Source organism: Ictalurus punctatus, chromosome 9 (genome assembly GCF_001660625.3).
Source record: "Ictalurus punctatus breed USDA103 chromosome 9, Coco_2.0, whole genome shotgun sequence".
Lineage (NCBI taxonomy): Eukaryota > Metazoa > Chordata > Actinopteri > Siluriformes > Ictaluridae > Ictalurus > Ictalurus punctatus.
In genome coordinates this window covers 5,511,850-5,535,301 of record NC_030424.2, presented here as the reverse complement: position 1 = coordinate 5,535,301, position 23,452 = coordinate 5,511,850, and the positions used below count along the sequence as shown (strand labels likewise).

At 39.5% G+C, this 23,452-nt stretch overlaps 2 protein-coding genes across 3 annotated transcripts in view; one reads left to right on the top strand and one right to left on the bottom strand.

The window, feature by feature from the left end:
- ush2a (Usher syndrome 2A (autosomal recessive, mild)) overlaps window positions 1-6,769 on the top strand; it is a 233,866-nt gene extending 227,097 nt beyond the window's left edge. The window contains exons 66-72 of the mRNA XM_053682619.1: window positions 115-332; window positions 452-628; window positions 1,199-1,282; window positions 2,164-2,399; window positions 4,232-4,297; window positions 6,372-6,581; window positions 6,680-6,769. Of these exons, the coding sequence (XP_053538594.1) occupies window positions 115-332; window positions 452-628; window positions 1,199-1,282; window positions 2,164-2,399; window positions 4,232-4,297; window positions 6,372-6,581; window positions 6,680-6,769 (1,081 nt within the window). The remainder of the gene's footprint in view (window positions 1-114; window positions 333-451; window positions 629-1,198; window positions 1,283-2,163; window positions 2,400-4,231; window positions 4,298-6,371; window positions 6,582-6,679) is intronic.
- Window positions 6,770-9,927: 3,158 nt separating this feature from the next.
- kctd3 (potassium channel tetramerization domain containing 3) lies at window positions 9,928-22,843 on the bottom strand. 2 transcript variants are annotated; one of them, XM_017477070.3, is made up of 18 exons: window positions 22,449-22,843; window positions 20,552-20,605; window positions 20,317-20,362; window positions 18,805-18,878; window positions 18,640-18,698; window positions 18,417-18,497; window positions 18,115-18,270; window positions 15,666-15,759; window positions 15,393-15,583; window positions 15,149-15,264; window positions 14,434-14,521; window positions 13,936-14,052; window positions 13,598-13,768; window positions 13,260-13,415; window positions 13,021-13,117; window positions 12,129-12,328; window positions 11,868-12,006; window positions 9,928-11,421 (listed from the first exon to the last, which is right to left on the bottom strand). In XM_017477070.3, the coding sequence occupies exons 1-18, from the start codon at window positions 22,517-22,519 to the stop codon at window positions 10,926-10,928; spliced, it is 2,406 nt and encodes an 801-aa protein (XP_017332559.2). In that variant the 5' UTR covers window positions 22,520-22,843; the 3' UTR covers window positions 9,928-10,925. The 2 variants fall into 2 exon arrangements, with proteins under 2 accessions (XP_017332559.2, XP_053538593.1); XM_053682618.1 differs by having other exon boundaries at window positions 11,868-12,003.
- Between the last annotated feature and the right edge of the window lie 609 nt (window positions 22,844-23,452).

Here is a 23,452-nt window from a genome sequence, read left to right as displayed (position 1 = left end):
TGCTTTGAACGAATAACCTTTTGGTTACTATTACAAAATATTTACTAGAGGCCTTGTTAGTAGATGCCCATGTACATTTGTTTATCATTCTGGCTTTTTGTCCTCCTGTTGTAGCTGTGAGCTGCTTTTGCGGACAGCTTGCCCTCAACCGCAGCAACCAGTGCCAGTGCCTTGTTCTGTAGGGCCAGAGGAGACCAGGTTCTTTGGGAAGGGGCAGAGTCTCAATGTCACTGCCCTCCTCCCCTACACCACCTACGAAGTCTGTGTGGTCTCTTATAACAACATGGGGAGCACAGCATCTGGTTGGGTCTCCATCACTACACTCAAAGAAGGTATGCTCTCTCTCTCTCTGTCAGTCTCTTGTATCTGCTACAGGTCCTGTACAAAGTCATGTAAATTTATCCTAAACTTATTTAGCTATCTGACATTGTTGGTGCATGTTGTGTTGTAGCCCCACAGTATAAGGAGCCATTTGTAGTGCAGAGCAACCTGACCATGGTGTTTGTGGACTGGAGTGGGTCTTTCTTTCTGAATGGACCTCTGAGAGACTACGCCTTGACCGAAAGTAACCTGCGCCTTTACAGTGGCTTCCACAGCTCCGTCTACATTCCCCGGACCTCAGATAAAAGTATTTTATGGATCTAGTGTTACATTTGACTTCACCTATGTGTACACATACATAAAATGGCAGTATAGTATGATGTGATGTCAGTAACAGACTGAATGATTTATGACCGCACCAATGATTTTGAACAAAGGCTAACAGAGCTTGGCTGTAGTCATTGTACTCCATGCGGCTCTAGTTTTTCTTTGGCAAGCCAAGAATCAGGCACATTACTGCCACCAGTTGGGCTGGAGTGTGGGGCTAGGTTAGAGAAAGTCTGTTCTAACAATCTAGCACTAATCACAAAATTAGATTTGAAGTGAATCATAGCTTTATTGATTTCTATTTGTTTATAACATAGCATAGCAGCTACAGTACATGTACTCATATACATAGTTAAGTGTGGCACATAACGTCACTCTCAGGGTTATCTTGTGAAAATGTGTACTTTAGATGTGAATTCACCTGCTGATGAGTTGCTGCTCTCTTTAATTAGATTATCTAACACCCTTACCACTCCTTTGAGATTTTATTTCTATTTCTAGAAATATTTCTATTTCTCTCTCTCTCTCATACACCAACCTCTTTTTCTAGCGTTTGCCTTTCAGGTAACCTGTACAACAGACAGTGGCAGTGCCAGTTCCCCTGTAATCAAGTACAACACCGCTACTGGTGTAGGTAGGTAGGATGCTGATACTGGTTCCTCCTGCTCTTGAGTATGCATGGGAATGGTAAACAATGTTCCATCTCAGTTCTGTTAGCTGTTAACCTTCGGGTTTTCTGCAGAACTAAGATGGAAAATGAGGTCGAAGACAACAGGCTAAATCAAATCGTGCTGAATTTTACTGCATTTACAAATGATGTCTATGTTATATTCATACAATAAATTAGTTTTAGTATATTGGCTTTGCTTTCAAAATAACTTGATAAAAATTCACAAGTGTACCCTGCGATGGGTTGGAACCCTGTCCAGGGTGTCCCCCACCATATGCCACTGGGATAGGCTCCAGGCTCTCCCGCGACCCTGTGTAGAATAAACAGTATAGAAAATGAATGCATGAATTTTAATTGAACATTTAATTGATTAAAATGATCATCATTGAGCTAAGATATGCCCATGTTAGCGATAGAGAAAATTACTAATTCAAATAAAATATAATTTATTTTACAATGTGACTGCTAGCCGATGAGAAATGACTTGGAAAATTGATATCTGTCACTATTAGCTACTTTAAAATCTAATCATGTAATGTGTACCTGAGTGAATATGCAAACCTATTCATTTTGCTAATATTCATTTAGTTCACTATGTTCACTTAGACGCTAATTTAATCAGAAATTCACATTTCTAAACCAAAGTAAACATTTAAGCCCAAGTCCTTTAGGTTCCGACCTGAATGGTCACTTTTACTTATCCATTCTGATGCCCTTGCATATCGTGCCATTATCATTTTTCTCTTCCTGATTTGAGAAGATATCCTGCTTGAATGTAGTACAATTTTATGTATTTAACTGTGTCAACTCAGATGCGCTAAAATCAAATGTTTCCCCAAAAACAGATGCTGCAGAGCCCACTTCAGGTGGTAAGACTGGCTTGTATGCATCAGGATACAGGTTCTACACAGAGCTGTGGTTCATCATACTCATGGCCTTTGTGGGTTTGCTGCTCGTGGCTGTGTTGTTGGGACTTGTGCTACGCCGAGCCCTCAGAAAACCATCCTTCATCAGAGAGAGGGCACCGCTTCAGCCACTGCAGAGGAGAAGCTCCAAATACCCACCCAGTGACTCATACCTGGTCAGAGGACACGTATACCACTTAATCTGTTTAGTTGTAGCATTAAGTTATTGCACACACTCTTAAATTCTGCATGCCAGCAAACAAATTTATATAAATGTCACGTCCTTGTATAAGTTTTTATAATATATGCCATAGTGTGTAGCGCAGTCTAGTGGCAATAGGCATATAGACAACTTTCACCTATCTCTCAGCTGTGCTGATCATGTAGTTTTGCTGTTTATTTCAATTCATCTTTCACTAACTAACATAAGCAAATTTCAGTGTTAATTAGGATAATGCAAAAATTATACTCTCCTGCGGGGCAAAAAAAGTCTTATAGTAGTAGTTGAGGGGGTCACGTTGGCTTAGTGGTTAGCATGTTTGCCTCGTACCTCCAGGGTTGGAGGTTCAATTCCTGCCTCCACCCTGTGTGCACAGAGTTTGCATGTTCTCCCTGTCCTTTGGGGGTTTCCTCTGGGTACACCCGTTTCCTCCCCAGTCCAAAAACTAGGCTGTGTTCTAGGCTGATTGATTTCCAAATTGTAAGTGTGTGTATGTTTGTGCCCTGTGATGGGTCGGCACCCCGTCCAGGGTGTCCCCCGCTGTGTGCCCCAAGTGCACTGGGATAGGCTCCAGGCTCCCCATGACCCTGTGTAGGATAAGTGCTACAGAAAAGAGATGAATGGATGGACTAGTAGTAGTAGTTGATGTACAATCGTGAAAGAGCCAAAGAATGCATCTGATAAATATTACTCTAAGGAAATAAAAGCAAGCGGGGAAAACCAATTTAAATAGAACCAGCATTATCTAGCACCAGAGCAAAAATGTTATCAGAACTGGCCTTGTAGGCAGCTAAGGAAGCATTGTGAAAATTGGGAACACTGGGAAGAGTTTTTGTGAAAATGTACTTAATGACCAGGTTCAGCTGTGCATTATAAGGAGGCCACACAAATCCTTACAAATTCTTGCACACTGATATTAGTATTAAAATTATTGACTCATTTTGAGTCATGAATCCTGTACACCCACTAGCCACTATAATAGGAACACCTGTACCCGTGATCATTCCTGCAATTATCAAATTCATGTGGCAGCAGCGCAATGCATAAAATCATGCAAATACATGTTTAGAGCATCCATTAACGTTCACATCAAACTTCAGAATATGTGTGTGTGGGGGCGGTGGGAGGTCTTCTCCAGCATGCAACAGTTGATGAGTGAGGTCAGAGGAGAATGACCAGACTGGTTTGAACTGACAGGAAAGCTATGGTAACTCAATAATCATTCTTTACATCCATGGTAAACAGAAAAGTATCTCTGCATGCACAAAATGTCCAGCCTTGAGGTGGATGGGCTATAACAGCAGAAGACCACATAGTCCTGTCAGGCCAAGACCTGGAATCTGAGGCTACACTGGACACAGGCACACCTAAACAGGACGTGTGAAGACTAGAAAAATGTGATTCTGCCACATCATTGGCTAAAGGGGTGATTGCATGATTGAGCTGGGGTAGGTTTTCCTATTAAAGTGGCTGGTGAATGTACTGATACCGCCTTCCAGTACCGATACTGCCTACCAGCTGCCTTCCACTCTTTCACTCTTTTTTTCCCCACATGTACCTGCACCAAATGACCACAAGAGGGTATTAGTCTGCAATTATTCTCTCTTGCTAATGCTGCCAGCTTGTGGATATGCAACAGAAAGCAATAAACGACACAAGATCTCTGTAAACATGACTTAAATTAACTGCTAGATCTTTTCCCCTTTCTGGAAACTTTAGTGCTTCTCATCATCTCTGAATGCCTTTCTATTTTCCTCCTGCTGTTATTGGGTGCTCTTGGCGCTGCAGGGGCCCTGCTCTGAGCTGTGCTCTAACCATGCCTCCACTGCTCTCCTTCAGTCTGATGGAGGAATGGTAAGCACTTATTGTCCACTCCCTCTCTCTCTGTCTCTCTCTCTTCTCACAGCTCACTCTCTCCTCACAGTTTGACAATGTGCCGGACTCGTCCAGCAGTGTAACCTTAAAGGGCTTTACCATGCACACCGAGGTACAGCATACGGCTTGTGGAGCACGAAATGTGTGTTTGGTTGTTTTGGCCTTTTTTTTTTCAGCCTGCATTTTAGTGTCTTTATATATGAAACAGTATAGTTTTTCTCCTTTCTATAATTTTCAGTTTCAATATTTTTTTTCCCCCTTTTACCGTCTTCCAGCTGAAATGCTGCTATGCAGTGCAGTTGAGAACAAAAGTTTGCATACCCATACTTAAAAACAATGACATTTACTGTTTCACACGCTCAAAGCAATCATCTTTCTTACCAGCTCTGTCCGAGGTTTAACTCTCGTAACGGTTATTTTTCTGACCCCATTGATTTCTGACTACTCTCAGAAGCTTTTAACGAGGTCAAACTGTTTTTTTCTTTTCTTTTCAAAACACTTGAAAAGGTCACGTTACATGTGAACGCATTGTCGAAATGAATCAGGACGAAATTGCTGGAGTTGAATAAGATCTTAATGATTTTATTTACTCCTTCAGCCACACCCCCGTTCGTTCCCATATACACCAAGCTCCACCCCAGAACTGATTCAGCTAGAGTTAGTATGCTAACTAGAGTACTAAACTCTGGTATTAGTATAGACAGACCACTCAGATGTTTAAAGGTCAAGTTATAACATGCAAAATTCAGCTCATAACGATTTATGAAGATGTTCACGGGTGTCTTTGCTGCCCTTTTTTCTTTGCAGTAAGCTCTCATGAGCTCTACGCTCTGGTATTAGTGTGTTAGTATTGTTAGCTAAAAGATTCGGCTGCTTGAAAGTCAAGTTATAACACTATAAACACACAAACTTCGACTCATAACGATTTATGAGAATGCTTTTTTTCTTAATGATTGAAAAACGTATCTAGTTGATTTGTTATGTAAAGGCAGCCATTCAAATCATTTAAAGTTTTATACAGGTTGTGTTTATATAGCAGTGCTGGTGCATCCTTCTTCATCCCCTTCACCAGTAATAAATGACTCCATTATGGAAAAGCACTGGCAGTGTTTATGTTGGTTTTATTGTGTTGCTTGTCATTAAGTTGTTTTTTTTTTCCCTGAAGAAGAGAGTAATTTTTTTTTGCTCGGAGATGAACAGTCTGTCTGCGAATTGAGATTGTCAGTGAGTGGAAGAGCCTTTGGGGAATGTGTATAAAATGCCTACCAAGAGGCTCATCCAAACACAAACAACAAGCATTCTGAACCATAAGGCAGTTTTCCAGATGGGTTTTCTCAGCCATGTAACACACATGCAGTAAACCATCGGTTATTTTTTAAAATTATATTCTACATATTTTCCAGATTATTTGAACTAAATAAAATCAGGTGTTGCACCTTTTACAGTTAAAGTCTATTAGAAACATTAATGTGGGACATTCAAATAAATGAACTAGAGGGTGCCAGTGAATTAATGTAACAGCTCGTTTTAAGACTCGGATGCTGTAACAGTTTTCAGTGTTGAGACGCTGTTAAATGAACCTAGAATTCTATAGTTTAGATAAACTTTTTGCCTTTTTCCTGCCAAAAACCAAGAGGGATGCAAACTTTGGCACTCAAACTGTCACGTGTGGTGTTGGCTTGATTGAAGAACTGCCCTTGATTTGCAAATTAAGCAGCACAGATGGTTTTGTAAACATAAAAACGACAGTCCCGAAGACAGATTCCTGATTGTTTATACGTAGTACACGGGCTTGTTGACTTAGATTTGATTTGATTTAGTAGAAAAGCAGCAATTTTTCCCCCAGATATACCCTGATAAAACCCTGTTGTGCTGCTTCGATCTACGGTTAACACTGCTAATCTCGTTTACTTCCTTGTCTCTTTAAGTTGTCGACTCTCTGTTCTTATCTGTTCACTTTTGCATGGTTATGACGTGCTGGGTTTGGTAGTTTTTCTCTGCCTATGAATAAGTTGGAAGAAATTTTTGCCACCAGTTTGTGTGTATTTCTCAGGGTCTGACTGATACGAAGCTCGGCATCAACAATCGCGGCTACCAGAGCACCCTATCCATGCTGCGTGTTCCCAGTCAGAGCCAGCTTAGCCATGCCTACTCCCAGAATTCCCTGCACCGCAGCGTTAGTCAGCTGATCGACACGCAGGATAAGAAATCTCTGGCGGGTCTGACATGGGACACAGAGTTGCAGGGCACTGATAGTGGCATGGTGAGATGTGTGTGTTGATGTGATGCACAGATGTTATGCTTAGTCTTTACTGTGTATTACATTGTGGTCACCATAACATTGTGTCTTCTTTTTTGCAGTATGTTGGAGACGAGCAGCTTGCAGACTCTCTTAAGGGCTTCAGCTCAGTGAAGAAAGAGCAAGCGGTCTTTACAGACACACACCTGTAGAGCTTTCTTTCTCTCGATCGGTCATTCCTACACACACACACACACACACACACACACACACACACACACACCCTCAAAGACTAAATCCACTATTAATCATGGAATTTTTGTTCTTCATATTGCCCCTTTAAGAATTAGAGATACATTAGAGGTACACATTCAGTATATATGGCAGCTACCTCTTTAAGTAGTTTAAGTATTGCTTCCTAATAAGGAAACCTTAACTCCTATTATTTTACATGCTGTTTCCATTAGCATAAGAGGCTAAACCTCAGTATGGCACAGAAACTAACATTTAAAAGTAATATATCAAATGATTCCTGTCCTTCAGTCTTTCGTAGTTTTTATTAAATACAAAATGGAGTCACTTTGCTCACAGACCTGATAAATGCACCAGCAAGAATCATACAATTAAAACATAACTCCTTGAGCAGGGCCTTCTGTCTCACTTCAACGTGTCGATCCTTCATTTCATAATGGGAAATGTTACGTCCCTGTACATCCCAAATTAATCCGGCTACCCATTATTTTGGCTAATTTGTCATTAAGTCTTGAAGCCTAAATTTGTGTGTGTGTGTGTGTGTGTGTGTGTGTGTGTGTGTGTGTGTGTATATATATATATATATATATATATATATATATATATATATATATATATATATATATATATATATATATATATATATATATATATATTAAAATCATATAAAATTGTATAACATTAAAACCACTCACAGGTGACGTGATTAACACTGATTATCTTGGTACAATGGCACCCTTCAAGGGGTGAAATATATTAGGCAGCAAGTAACAGTCAGTTTTCGAAGTTGACATGTTGGAAGCAGGAAAAATGGGCAAGCGTAAGGATCTGAGCGACTTTGACAAGGGCCAAATTGTGATGGCGAGACGACTGGGTCAGAGCATCTCCAAAACAACGGGTCTTGTGGGGTGTTCCCGTATGCAGTGGTTAATACCTACCAAAAGTGGTCCAAGGAAGGACAACCGGTGAACCGGCGACAGGGTCATGGGTGCCCAAGGCTCACTGATGCATGTGGGGACCGAAGGCTAGCCCATCTGGTTCGAACTCACAGAAGAACACATACTGCTGAAAATGTTCATGCTGGCTCTGATAGAAAGGCTCCAGAATTCAAGAGAATGGGAAATAATTATTATTTAATGTTATTAAATTATTCCAACCTTTCCACTCAAACACAAGCGGAGGAAGTATTTTTAATAATTAATAGAATTTTCTCTTAAACATTCTCATAAACCTGCAAGAAAATGTATGTTTGAAAAAATACATATGATTGAAATAATACTATACAGCGACCCCGTATGTTTAAGCACAAACATATCACACCTTGCCTCTTTTCCCTGAAGACTAAGTGCATTCTGAACCCTGTTTAATCTCAGAACTTTAGAGACAGATATACACATATACACACACATCCAGTCATCAATCGACTATCGGCTAAGCAGGACTGTAACAATCCATCACACGCTGCTGGTCTTCTTCCCCCACATCCATCACAGAAGTCATTTCTGATTCTGTATGTGTATTTATAGGATGCTAGTAATGGAAACATAGCTAGTGTGACTCTGTGCCTACTGAATAGAGCAATATAGTAGAAAGAATTGTGACAGTGCCAACCAAACAGTAGGTATTTTACTGTATCATGTTGAAATCTGTTGTCTTTATAATATTCCATGTGGATTTTTAGATGCATGTGTTTTCATAGGGGTTGTTTTAAACCTATACATTATAGCAATACGGAGATCCTAAGAGTAACCTTCTGTTCAATGCCTCCGTTACAACAATTATCAAATACTTTCAGTTGCTCTTTTGAGATTTGTAAAGAGATTATCAGTATTATTTATTGGGTAATTTATATTTTTTTGTACAAATAAGATTGTACTTTAACGTCCTTTCATGTTCATTCATAAACCTTTTTTTTTTTTTTTTTTTTTAATGTCGGGTATGTGTCGTGTTAGAAGGAAGCGTTTACATGCTAGTTGTGTTGGTAAACTTGCTGTATTAAAATCACAACTCGGAAAGCATTCTTATATTTTGTTGTTATTTCTTTATTGTAAGCGAAAGTACAAACGATTTCAAGTCAGTCCTGTACCTTAATTAGTATTACATGTAAACTGCTCTTGAACTCCTTTGACTAAAATATATTTCCCGTTTCACGCGGACACGCCTCGCTCGTTTAATTCGTTCAGCGTTCATTAAGGTGCAGAATGTAACTTGGATACACCAGTAAATTCGAACAGCCTTCGTTCGAGCAAACGTATGCTTTTATACTTCAATAGGATTAGTCGATTTAAACTGTGACATAAGATTTTATCTTTTGTCAGTCAGAACAAGAGGTTAGTATGATGACATAGTCATGATGTATAGTTGCTAATCCCAGAAAGTGTTGTTATAGATAAAGAGGAAAACACTCAAATCAACTATACAATCAATTATTCTACTGTCATTTCACTCTTTAGTAACTAAGTTAGGCTTGTTATGTCCATGTAAAGTATGCTACTGTGATCATTAAACGGCAGCAGCAACAACATAGTGTTATATATTAGTACAAACGAGTAAGTTTGAATGCATGTTAAGAGAAAAAAAAGGTAACGCCAAGAACGGGAAAGAAAATTAATTCCATCCAATTCAAATGTCAGTAAACAGATTAACTGTGTGCTGCCTGCCTGTAAATACCTAACGATTCATTTAAAACACAAATCACCTAGCCTTGCCGTATTATGCATATACTCCAACATTTCTTTCATTGAAATAGGTCCAGTGCGCATTAAATATTTTTAATAAACCTTTGTTATATTTCAAATGCAAACATGTAATACACTTTAATAATATATAGATCTGCATAATGGCTTACGATTCAAAGTATTTATCATATGCCACATCAATAGCTATATCCTGTACATTTCACTTTTAGAGTTAAAGCTGTAAACATAGCCGGGTAATGCCTAAGCAGAAAGTGACAGCGCTTTCTTTCAGTAAGTATAATTACTGTGTGTGTGTGTGTGTGTGTGTGTGTGTATGTATGCGCGCGCACACACACACACACACAGAGTGAGAGCATACTTCATCAATCACAGCTGTAATACACTAAGTGCAAATACAATAATTAGCTTTATATATTGTAATATATATTCTTTTTTTTTTTTTTTTTTTTTTTTTTTTTTTAACAGCATAGGCATATTATAGCCATATAATGTTAACAAGTTACGTATTCATACATTTACTTTAACAGATTCCGCTTTAATGAGTACCAATTGCATAAAAGAGAAAAAGCATGTTTGTAGGCTGTCTGTAAAACTAGCTTGGGAAATGTTTTTTCCAAAAAAAAAAAAAACCTCATAAGTAAATATTTTGTATCAGAATTAATATTCAGCATATAATAATATACCAAACCCCTTTGAGCTCTGTATCCCCACACAGTCAGTCTACCAGGAGTACAAAATTAAACATTAGTGGACACTAAAATATTTATGCATCAGCCTGGTTTTCTGACTTAAACTGAACGGAACTGACATGCTTAATGCTTGTTTAATCTTTAAAAAAAAAAAAAAAAAAAAAAAAACAAACCATGGCTACACCTCTATAAAAGTCTCAGGAACATTTTAAAACAGGGTTTGGTACTAAGTGAACCTGTTTCACTGAACATTGTTCCTCTTTGTGAACTATCCAACCCAAAAAACAACCCAAAAGGGGGAAAAATTTAATAAGCTCATAAGGAAAAAGGCACCTGCAAATGTTTGAGATTATTCCCTTCTTAAAACGTGAAAAAGAGCAAAATAAAGTGCGGCTGCTTTACAGAAAAGAAGTGAACACTATGAAAGTTAGTTAGTTCCGAGTTAGTTCACTGTAGTGACATTACTTTCGCCTTGTCGTTCCTGTCCGAACCTTTACAGGGATTAGAATATTAACAGACACTAAAGTGCTTGAGAACTGGGTAAGAAGTTACATATAGTATATATTAAATATTCATTTAGCTGCTAAACTTGCTGCTTTATAGATCTCTATCTATGCTTTTCTCACCAGAGACACTCCTTCAGGGATGTGTTTATGTTTACGTTTATGGTAATACTGCTTCAGTATGTATTTGTTTGTAGATATACACTGTTTTAGTGTTCAGAGTGGTCACTCACTCATGTCTAAGGCTCTGCGGTGCCGTGGTGAAGTGGACACTTTAGTCGGAGACGGCGAGGCAGTGCTGGACGAGTCACTGCCTCCTGCCTCACTCCCCACAGACACCGAGCTCAGCTGAGGGACTGGAGGTGCCTTCTTTCGGCCTGGGAAGTTCCCATCAAGCGTCCCTCTCCTCCTACCCTCCGCTCTGCACTCAGAGGTGCCTTCATCAGAGGAGTGTGCCCTGCGGCGAGGGTCTCTGGGGCTTTCTGTAGTGCTCGCTGGACTCTCTGAGCTCCTCTTGTCGCCGTTGCTGTCATCGTCAGTGCCGCTGCAATGCCCACCGTGTTCCCTCAGGACTTTGGCCAGGTTGAGTGTGTGGAAGTCTGGATAGCTGCTGAAGCTCTCCGTGCGACGGGCACGTGCCAGCAGTGGGCTCTCCCGGTATGGACGTACAGCGCCATATGTGGCAGTCTCTGCCAAGAGTTCTTGTGCCTGCAGCTGGAGGCTGAAGGAAAGAATATTATCTTAGAAAAAAAAATTTGAAGGTGATTTCAGTGAGGTCCCCCCCGCCCCAGGTGTATTATCTCATTTTAATCTATTTTAATCTATTGTTAATCATTATTACTTTAGAGTTTAAGTGCATGTGGTTATTCATACCTCAGGATTAACTATAGACTTAAGTGCTCCTCAGGCAAGCGTACGTAATGACTCTACAACATCCACTCTGGTGAAAATCTGCATTCATTACACCATCACTTCCTCATTTGCATATTATTCTGCTAGTCTATTAGAACTGTGTACATTTACATGACACTATATAAATGTACTGTATATACACCTGCAGGTGATTTGAACAGCCTCAGTTGTCTGAAGAGTATTAAAAATGGGTCTCACTGCTCTAAGACCCCTGACTGAACAGGGTTTGGTTTACAGTGTGGCAGCGAGACTGACCTGGAGCAGGACTCTCGAAGTCGGCTGTGGTGCAGTACCGAAGGGGCAGGACTAATGTTGGGCGTGGCACAGCGTGATGTACTCAAATCACATTGATCAAGCAACTTTAGAAACTCCTCCTCTGTGGGCCCCCCCACTTCTTGAGAAGAAGGGAAAGGAAAAAAAAATAAAATAAAAAAAAAAACACACACAAAGTAATTCAATTTAGTGCAACTGCAACCATGTACAGCGAATAAAACGAATGTTTGAATTGTGTCGCACCAGCATCACGTTTGCTTTTGCTATCGTTCTTGTTCGCCGTGTCCATGGCCGTGGTTAGATCCCACATCTGAATGCTGCCATTCGCATGGCCGGTGAAGAGGTAACGACGTGGCCGGGAGCCCATACGACTGGAACCCTCACACTCGCGCACTGTGAAACACGTGATGGTGGTGCCGTCCACTGATTGCACCTCGCAAATCCTTTAGTTGAATTCATTCATTCAGTCATTATTAGCAGACACAGTGACCATGTAGTTTCCTCAGCACTCATTCATCAAACGTTGCATTACAACAAGCACCCGTATAAATTCATCACTTACAGGGGTCGACCGATCGATCGGTTTCGCTGATTAATCGGCAACAATAAACGATTGCTGTAACTATCGGGTTGTCTGCAAAAATCCACATAGATAGTTTTCCCTGGTTGTGTTAGTTCCGGGAGCGGCTCACATTGGTCCGCCCTCATTATATGGCGCGAGAGTGGCCTCTAGAGGTTATCGCTGACAAATTTTGTTGTGTTATTTAAAGTTTTTTTTTTTTTCCCCCATTTTGGATGTCTCTGTTTGGATGCATATCTGTTATTTATTTTAATATTTCTTTCTTTCTTTTTTTTTTTTTTTTTTCTTTTTTTTTTTTTAAGTACAGTACATTTTCATGGTACAGTCAGTAATAAAGTTTATTTTTGTAATAAAGTTCAGCAGTATTTTACTTTGAGTGTTACGATTTCATTCGGTACGAATTTTTTAACAAAAACTACCGGTAGATCCATGGGTCATCGGCAGGTACCGCCCAATTAGTTATCGGGATCTGTAAAATCCACTGATCGGTCGATCTCCAGTGATTTACATTCCATATACATATGACGTGATATAATTTTTTTTGTCTGCGCATACCTCTTTCCAGTGGAGGAGAGACGCACAAAGAGTTTGTTGGTTATCGGAATGACCTTCTGAATGAATACTTGTTGGTCGTCTCTCTCTCCGAATGGGCCTGTATGGAAATAAATAGATAAGCTCATTTCTGTACCGTTTGTACAAACGTACCAAGGCTAGGTCTAGGTGTACACTAGGTCTCCTCTGGGTTTCTTGAAGACAAGGTCCTTTAAGGATTGTCATTTCCTCCTGCCACTCACCTATGTCGTTGCCAGAGGAGTAACTGCTGTGGCTCTCGGTCTCCTCCAGCGAGATGATCTTGAAGGAAGCCAGCGGCGTGGACCCAGGCTGAGTGGAGATCATGCCTCTAAAGCGAGTCACTGTCCACGTCCTCACATGGTTATTGTCAGCACACACTGCAACACAAAAAAAAAAAATCATAGAATCATTTCTTTTCTCCCCCCCATTCATAATCTTTTCATACCCTTCAATCAGGAAATGGCCAAACTACTACTTTTTTTTTTTGCAGTCTCATTCACACATATCCACAGACAGCCAAGTGTCAACAAGAGAAGGATATTTTCCAGAACAACGTTACCCGACACGAGGTGTTTCTCAGACAGCATGATCTTCGTGACAGGGCTGCGGTGGACTGTGAACGTCTGAAACAGTTGAGGCCCAGATCCAACCGTCTCCGGATGCTGCACTATCACACGCACTGCGCCTGAACTAGTACCGTACGCAATCTCGATCCAGTTTCCGCTCACGCCTACAAAGAAAATGAACCCCATAACCAACCTTCAGTTCAACATGTAAAAGAAGATTTAACTGGGTATTTAATTAAACTGTTAAGTATGAAGGAGAGTGCGTTGTGAAGAACAGTAGATGATAAAAAGGGCGGACGTGTTCGTTCTCAGGTTCATGCAGGTCACCTACTGGTTTTAGGTGTTAAATAGACACTGAGGGCTGTGATGGCATCATTTGAAGGGTCGTGATAGAGCTCGGTCACCAGGAGGTCATTGTCCTTCATTCTCAGTGGGAACTTCTGCATGTCTGAAAAATTTCCATGAAAACAAAAACAAAACAAAACAAAAAAAAAAAAAAAAAGACGAAAAGAAGAAAATTTCCCCTTTTGATCTTGCAGACTAATTTACCTCCTATCTATTCTACAATTACTGTTTTCATTGTTGACAATTGAACAACGTTGAATCTCTTTTTATATAAAAGTGTGCATCATAATTAAACTTTATGGCCTATCTGGGTTACTTCATGTGGTTTCTGTTTTTATAGTATTATTCTTGCATAGATACCCATACAGTCGCTCTCAAAAAGGAGGCGAAGGGTTGAGATTACTTTCCTTGCAGAAGATTACCTACATGCCTTGAAGAGTGCAGCTGTTAACTCGGCTCATCTGTCCGTGGCTTGGTTACTTACCGATGTAGTAAATGGAGCCATTATTGCATCCGAGAAGAAGAAAGGATCCGGCGGTGTCGCAGCTGGTGATGGGCACAACATCCTGCACCTACACGACAAAGACAGTGTGTTATCACGATACAGCACCTTGACATGAGAACGTATGCTTCAGTAGTCTGGACTCAATCCAAGGCTCGTCGTATTCAGATCCGTTTTCAATTGAAATCGATCAAACGTTATCAACAGATTGATAAATTAAATAAATGACATGACCGAAGACTCTCATCTCAAACGGTTTTAAACTGTTTCGTTTTTATGATTAACAAAATGTTTAACTCGCACACTTAGGTGCACTTTTCTGGCCACAAACTTCAGGATCTAGAAGGTTCCAATCGGATTCATTCCAAGTACACACACTTCTGTGCAATGATTTGGTTAGTGAGGGTCATATGTGTTTGTTCATGAGCTGCGGGGAAAAAAAGTTGTGCTTGATCATCTACCATGTCAGTCAAATTTCCTCGTTCTGTAAAAGTACTCAGTTCTTGGCCGATTCATTCATGAAACTTACCAGACTCTTGCTGAATGAAGCTTGAATGAAGTCTGGCTTGACAGAGTAACTCTTGAAGTGTTATGACATGTTATTGTATTAAACACTACCTTAAGCATCTGGTGCAAACTAAAGAACAAAGCTTTTTTTTTTATGATTATATGCTAATTTTTAAATGAATGCTCTTACTTGCCAGTGTTGCGTCACTGCATTCCACACACCAACCTTCCCAGTATGGCTGGTGGCTACCAGTTGACTCCCAATGAAGAAAAGAGAATCAACAGGCACGCCAAGACTGAACACACCTTCAGAAATACAGATAACATTTATCAGGTCAAATAAGTAAAAGTTATATTGTTATTTGTATCATTTTTGAGGTAAAAATGTATTTTTAGCATTTTTTTTTTTTTTGCTTATACCCCATTTCTCTCACCTATCTCATTGCCACTTCCCCCATCCTGGATACTCCACAAGATGATCTTGCTCTGTGATGACACCGCAACCATCTTGTCTTTGTCACCATGGGGACCACCGACTACTTTCGCGTTTAGCGCAACACGCTCAATGGCCCAGTCTAGGTAAGGACTTGAGAACACCTGCTGCCATCCTGAGGATTCCTTTATCCTATGCAACAGTCAGAAGAATTGAGAAGGCAAGTCCAAATGTTTTCTCTTTGAGTAAACTTTGTAAGTTTGACAAGCTTTACCTGTAGCAAATGACGAAATGAGCATAGGCAGCTACTATCCAGTTGTGATGACCAGCAACAATGAGCACCTTCCTGGGATCAACTGCCGATCCAGCTGAAATTTAGTTGGACAAGGTACAATTCTCACTATATATACACACGACCAAATACATACATGCTACTGGTCAAAGGTTTGTGGACACTCGACTGAAATGTTTCTCATGATCTTAAAAAGCTTTTAATCTGAAGGTGTGTGATTAAATGTTTGAAATCGGTGTTGTAGACTAAAATATAATCGTGTCAACATATTCATGTCTTTCATTAGAAAACTAACATTTTATTTACAAAAAAATATTTTTAAATGGATGACTTGGAGCAAAATATTCCAAAAAGCAGCCAATAAGAGTCCAGTGTAGGTGTTTAAAAAACGTCTCAGGGAAATTCCACAAGAAATTAGTTGAGAAAAATGCCAAGAATACATTTCTGGAAATTCAAAGCGGGGGGGTCTACTTTGAAGATGCTAAAATACTAAATTATTGATTTATTTAGTATTTTTTAATCACAACATAATCCCCATAGTTCCATTTGTGTTACTCCAGAGTTTTGATGACTTTATTATTATTATAAAATGTGTAGAGAAAAAAAAAATAAAGAATGAGATATATATATATATATATATATATATATATATATATATATATATATATATATATATATATATATATATATATATATTTATTTATTTATTTTACACACATACATACACACACAAACAAGTTTAAAAAGTTTTAGCTTCACTCAGCTCTTTCTCTAGCTAATATGTTATTTCCTCTATTTAATTTTATCTTACATCTCTATTAAATCATTTTTAATGATGACTTGTTTTGACTGTGATCGTTACACATAATGCTGTAGTGCCAGATCAAGCCATAAGTCCTCAAGTAAGACTGGACTTCTTACAGAACTAGACTTCTTTTAGTCATATTTTAATGTACTCTTCTGAATCAATGATGGTTCTGTCTCGTTTCAGTTTTACTTGGAAAAGCAGAGTTAATAAGCGATCTGTTTTGTACTATGCTTTTCTCTCTTTCTGCTTAAGGCCAAAGATGAAGACATTAAACTCGGTTGCACTGCGGTTCTCTCCACAACGTTAGACCGTTGCGGTGAATATTACAGTTCTCTAGTTTTTAAGCTTAAATCAAAAGGTTTTGTTAATGTTTTATGGGCCGTTTTAACTTGAGATTAAGCATGGCCCTGAATTATGTAGGATTTTCAAACGGAGTGTCACAATGTCTAGCTGATGCAGGAGCAGATATAGATCAACATGTCACACATTCATTAAGTAAACTTTACAGCAGTTTGAGTTTTGATAACACGTTGCAAACAGACCTCCTGCACTTTTGGCTTATGGTTAAAGGGCATTTGCAGGGAATTCAGTGTTCGATGTGTTGTCATTCTGAGAGATATCTCCTGGACAGCTACATTAATACTCTCACTTCTCACTATTCCATGATCATTAGTCCCTGATTTTTGTAGGCGCCTCATGTTTTGCAGGTGTGACTGATCTCGCCCTGATGATATTCACAATCAGGCACAATCACTATAATCCAGTATGTTTTCATTCCTTGTTGCTGTTTCATAGTATTCGTTCAGTAATACTAGGTAATGATGCCTTAACTTTTCAATAAGCTGGTTTATTGGCTGTGTACTCCTAAAGAAAATGTTTACTTCAAGTTATTGTTGTTAAAGGTGGTTCTACAGGTTACTGAATTATAGGGTGTACTTCCCTTTTCCTACCTGATTTCTGATTGTTGGTTCACTTTCTGGGTGAAAAAATGGCTACATATTGAAATCTGTTGTGGGCTTTTTTTGGTCACCTGAGGTTATTTGTTTGTTTCTAGAAGTTGGTGAGGACCACATAATTGTTATTAAGGCCCTGATTTAAAAAAAAAAAACAGAATTGAAGGAGGGTGTACTTTCTTTATCCTATTGCTGTAGATCCTACTTTTTTATAGCCAGAAGAGCTGGCAGTTATGCTGTTGTTTTGGCAACTTTAGACACGGGCTGTTACTAAATACATTCTAAAGGGCAGCCATTTTGCTAGACACGTGTAAACGTAGATTAATTTACTAATCAGCTTTTGATTTTAATAACGCTAAGTGAGATGAAAGAACTAATTTTAAAAGAGTTAAGAAAATGCTAGTGCTTATTTTGCTAGTTAAAAGGACTTTACGGGTACCTTACACAGAAAAGATTCAGAAGATATTTTGATATCATTTCAATGCCAAAAACTGACAAACAGGGAAAACTGAAAATTTCAGTAGCGATTAGAACAACATGCCTGTAACCAGTTTTGATAGCATTGAACTAATATTTAACACTGTGTGACTGCCTCGATATGTGAAGATCGGAGGCGAGTTTAAATGTAAAATGTAACACAAGCCGAGTTGTTTACACAGAGTGTTCTTACAAAGTCTCGTGCCTCCCTCCATTCCGTTAGGTCCAGGCAGAGCCGTGTGTGAGCTCGAGCGAGAGAAGCCCCCCTCCGCTCCACTGAGGCCTGGGTACTCCTCCTGGACTCCAGCAGTTGCACTCTGCCCACTGGCAGATTTGCGCGCTGGGATAGCTGGAAGAAAAACAACGCAAGAAAAGATCCAACAGAGTTGTCATTGACAAGAAAAAACTTTTTTTTTTTGTCTGAATCACTGCTGTTCTGACAAAATTCAATATGCAATCATTAATAACTTTTCTAAATAATTAAGTAACAGCTACCTGGTGGTGGGAGGTAGCCATGAAATAGCACACTTCCGCATGATGATCTCTCTAGCTCCTCACACAGCAGCAAACGTCGAACTAACCGCAGGAGGGGGCGGGGGGGGGGGGGGGGGGGGGGGGGTTTGTGGCAGCAAACATTATGCGATATCATTATGCAATTACGTTCATAATAAATTAATTTATATTTGTGTCATTTAAGAAATGTCTAAGTAAGTTATACCTAAAGGTGTAATCCCATAAAACTCAGCTTCATGGCGCAGAATGCTTATGCTGACCCCTCTAAAACAGTGATGTATAAGTTAATGCGCAAAAGAATCACCTAACCAATACTTTCACCAATTCTCCATTTTAATAACAAGTTAAAACTCAAGAGATCGTAACTTACCGTAAGTCTAACTCTTTAGTACGAAGGAAGTTTAAAATGGGCACAAATGCGGTCGGGTCTCTGTCAATAAAGATCTATAGTGCAAAAGATACAGGCTTTCAGTTTGACTGCACAATCAAGCAATTTATCAAGCATGCACACACTAATCATGACAAGTGTTTGTTTTTTTTAATTTAATTTTAGCCAAAAACAACAACAACAACAACAACAACAACAAAAAGACAGAGTAGGCCACACATAATTATGGAAGATTCATCATTTTCACTTTAAAGTGGTTACGCGTGTGGGATACGGCTCAGGTAGTGCTGGAAAACGTGATGTAGTGTACGGTTGCGTGAAAAGCACATGCATGGTGTTAAATTAGGAATACAGAATTGGGCAATTACTTGCCTACAAGTTCAGGGCTGTCAGGTTGGCTCACCGAGAACGTTCCAGGGGAAACGGCTCTGCTTTTCATTTTACAGTCTTCATTGCTCTCACATACACCGTGCGTTTCTTTATTTATTTCACTGGTTTCAGAAGTACAACGTGCAAAATTAATCCAATGAGATTTTCGCTTCTGTGCTCAAGGAGTCTGAAAAACGTGGACTCTCTGTACAGATTATGTGCCGAGGAGAGTGACCACTGCAGGTCGTCCTGAAATCAACAATCATCTCTTTTGTTTGATCGAAAGTGATTAAGTGATGTATTGTTGTCTCTGTGCCATTTTTCAAGGTCCACCACCATAGTATCATCAGCAAACCTTTCTTCATTCGTTCATTTATCTTCAGTAAATGCTGTATGATGGTCACGGTCGCAAAACCCCAGGCATGAGATGGGAATGCACCCTGGATGGTACGCTGGCACCATACACAAACACACCATGGGGAAGTTTTTTGGTGCAATGCTATGTTTTTGGGACGTGAGAGGAAACTCATGAGGTGGTTCCCTGGTGGACTAGTGGCTAGCATGCGGTGCTCTCACCGGGTCAGGGAACCAGCCCCAGCCACTGGAGGGTTGCACGAGCCAGTGCACACAGGAAGGGCATCCGGTTTAAATCTTCTGCCACCATGTACACAGAGACGAGTGATCTGCTGTGGTGACCCGAAACAGGAGTAACCCTAGAGAGGGTGTTTGACCACACTGGTACACTGAGGGATGAACGGACTCCAACCCCAGTGTCGCAAGTTAGCAAAGTTCAGCCAACTTAGCACGTTTAATAGTGAACGGCACATTGTTCAGAACATAGCCACAGAATAAAGGGGAAAGATGGCTGTATGACTGTGGTATTTATTGCACATACAATTGCTGGAAGGTGTCAGCAGTCCGGGCATGACAAACACAAACACATGCACCAGCAACAATAGAAGAAAAAGTTTCATTGCAGTGGAAATTATACTTAATTAAAGACACGTTTCAGCATCTGCCCGCCCCTCCTTTCCTAGTCGTGAACTGAATATCGATTCTTTAGCTCGTCTGGATATTCAAATATTAAAATTAAACAGAAGACACATATCTAATTCTTATACTTACGGCTCCAGTTTCATCCCTTAGTGTTGATATTCTCCCACTGAGTAAACTAAAACAAGACACGTAAAGCATTGATCAAGACCATATCACCACAATCCTGTTCTAGTCACTGTGGTAATTTCTTTCTTCTGTAAATGTGGTCAATTCTCTTTCCTAAAATGATCCTTCCAGAAACAGAAGAACTTATCAGGTCTAAGCAAAACCTTTTAATCTGCAACAAATATTGTTTCAGTCTTACCTTGAAAAGAAAGAGTCTGGAATCCACATAAGCGTCTGTCTTGAGGTGCTAAATCTAAAATAAAAATAATTTAAAAAGAGCACTTTTTATACTGATCACAATTTCCAAATGAAGATAAGATTTTTTGGAACATCGACTTTGGCCAAGTTCTGAGTGGCCATCGTCCCTGCTTCACTAAAACTTGATGCATGTAAAATTCTATATCCAACCTAGCACTTCTAGTCAAGTGATCATTTTGCCATCTAACATTAAGGCATCATGATTGGACAGTAAACATGGACCAAAAGATGTTGTTCCATCACTGCAATGTTCTGATCTGGTCACAACATCGTGAGAACACATGCTAGTAATAACTCCATATACAGCAGATATCAGAAGGAACCTCACTATCAAATGCAGTGTTTGCGCCTTTATTTTATTATTTATTATTTGCTCCTTCACTTTCTACATTTAGGTTCAAGGTGAAAATACAGCAACGTTGGGTTCCGTTCATGTTTCTCCCTGATTTAATCCAGTCAGAGAATTATAACTATAAGGGCCTTGCATAGTAGGAGCAGGTAGACATGAAGCAGTACAGTTCCATAGGTACAGTTTATCTATCTGAAACACCAGCTTTAAAATATTTGTCTTCTGAAACCCTGGGTCAATTGTAGGGTCATGCTCTGCCATGACATAAGGTCAGTTTCTAATGTCTCTTGTACACTTAGCTGGCCATAAGCTTCAGAATCTTAAACGGCTGTCATCTGATTTCGGCTACTTACACATTAGTGCATAAGGAATTCTGCATGTTGGTTTTCAATGCAGAAACAAACATTGAACAAACACCATGACAATGATTTTAATATGTGGTATTGAGCAGAAAACTCCGAGTTCAAATCCCAGTTCATATCGCTAGCTTTCAATATAAGTACGCAACAAATTAATACATTTACAACATAAGCGTTCAACTTCAATGCCTGAGCTGTCCTGTTAAAGACTACACTGAATGAACTATAACTGCTAGCAATCACCGGGGTTCAAGTGAGTTTATTCAGCATGTTGCACTCTTGTGGTGTGACATAATATTGTACATGTTTTAGTAATACACACCTTGTACATTCAATATGATGAGATATATATATATATATATATATATATATATATATATATATATATATATATATATATACACACACACACACACACACACACACACACACACACACACATATATATACACACACATACACATGCATGTGTTACTGTTATTTATTGTTTTAAATGTTGCTACTATAACATACATACATGCATATCTATTATATTATATTGGCTTTTGAGATATAACCCATAAATTTGATTAATTCTATAGTCTATTAACTTTATGTAAAACAAGATTGCAATGACAGTTACGGGCTGTTTGAAGAATACTGTAGAGCTGAGTAATAATACACATTATTATATTGATATTATGTTAAATTACTATACTTTCCTGAGGTAGCGTCAATACTTTTAGAACAACTCCACTGTTACTGAACAAGTCTCAACACTATTACTGAACAGCCTTTGATTGTATCTTTCTCATTTGTAAGTCGCTTTGGATAAAAGCGTCTGCTAAGTGAATAAATGTAAATGTAAATTAACAGCATTGTTAGGAAGCCTAGATTTAACATGCACAGTGATGAGTATGGTGTATTGTGTCCATAACAACCACCTAAAACTGTAAACAAGTCCGTGCGCCATAAAGCTCAGTAGAGAACATCTGCTCTGAGGCGGTTCCTGTGTTTCACTCAGAAGTTCTGTAACTGGATTCAGGCCTGTAGAAATGCGTTACCAACTTGTAGCCCATCTCATAGTTTCCGTTCAACACAAATAACATGCGACTATTGTTCTGTTGAAGCCCTTTTGGTTGAGCCCTTACCGAGTTCCGCCGACGTTCAGCTGGATGATGTCACCCGGGCCAGATGTGGAGCCGTTACACATTCCAGCCATTCTGATACCGAACTGTTCTCAGTAGCTCGCGCTCTTGATCCCGTTACACTCCTGCTGCGCGTGCTCTTCCCAGCAACTCTCTGAAAACATCACGCCTCACCCAGGGCCAGTGTATGGAGCCTTAGCATACCGTGTCCGCCATATTCCGCAAGAATATCGCAGCTTTAATCAAATAAATATCGATATAACACGCTAATGAAGGGGGAAATCCACCAAACCCAAAAAGGCCGTTCTTTTCTGCTCGTGTGCTTTATATTCGCTGAAAGGAGAGCGTTAGAACAAGCTAAAGCCGACGTCGACGTCGAGCAGAACAGCCAATCAAAGTGTCCAGCGTCAGGGCGCTCCAGGGACACAAGTCCCGCCCCCAACACTCCTACTGGCTGCTGCAGAGCTGTTCAAGCCATCTGTCACTTTTATGGGAGATTATGGGAAGCTATGGGAGAGTGGTTTGTCTTCATGACGTCACTGAACTGAATTCCTCATTATTCACCCAAACACAAGAAACCACATTGCAGTAAAAATAATAATAATAATAATTAAAATAAAATAATAATAATAATAATTTATAATCTCATACTTTATATAATATTACATTACATTCAGATACACAATTATTGGCACCCTTAGTGAAGATGCATAAAAACAAGGTTGGGGGTAAATGTCTGTGATTAATTAGCTTAGATGAGAGAAATTATTCTAAGAAAATAAAACTTTTATTAAAAATATATAATTAATACGTGTCACAATTATAGGCAAATAGAAATGTACCTGGAGCATGTTCCCATCCATCCTACAGGGTTACGGGGAACCTGGAGCCTAACCCAGGGAGCATGGGGCACAAGGTGGGGTACACCCTGGACGGGGTGCCAATCCATCGCAGGGCACACTCACATACACATTCAGACACCCATTCATACATTACGGACACTTTGG

Bases quoted from the DNA above. Each gene is read 5' to 3' on its own strand.
- kctd3 (XM_017477070.3), bottom strand. From the start codon at position 22,519: ATGGCTGGAATGTGTAACGGCTCCACATCTGGCCCGGGTGACATCATC. The intron at 20,606-22,448 runs GTAAGGGCTCAA...TTTTTATTTTAG, and splicing joins CTGAACGTCGGCGGAACTCG to ATTTAGCACCTCAAGACAGA. The intron at 13,118-13,259 runs GTGAGTGGCAGG...ATTTCCATACAG, and splicing joins CTCCTCTGGCAACGACATAG to GCCCATTCGGAGAGAGAGAC.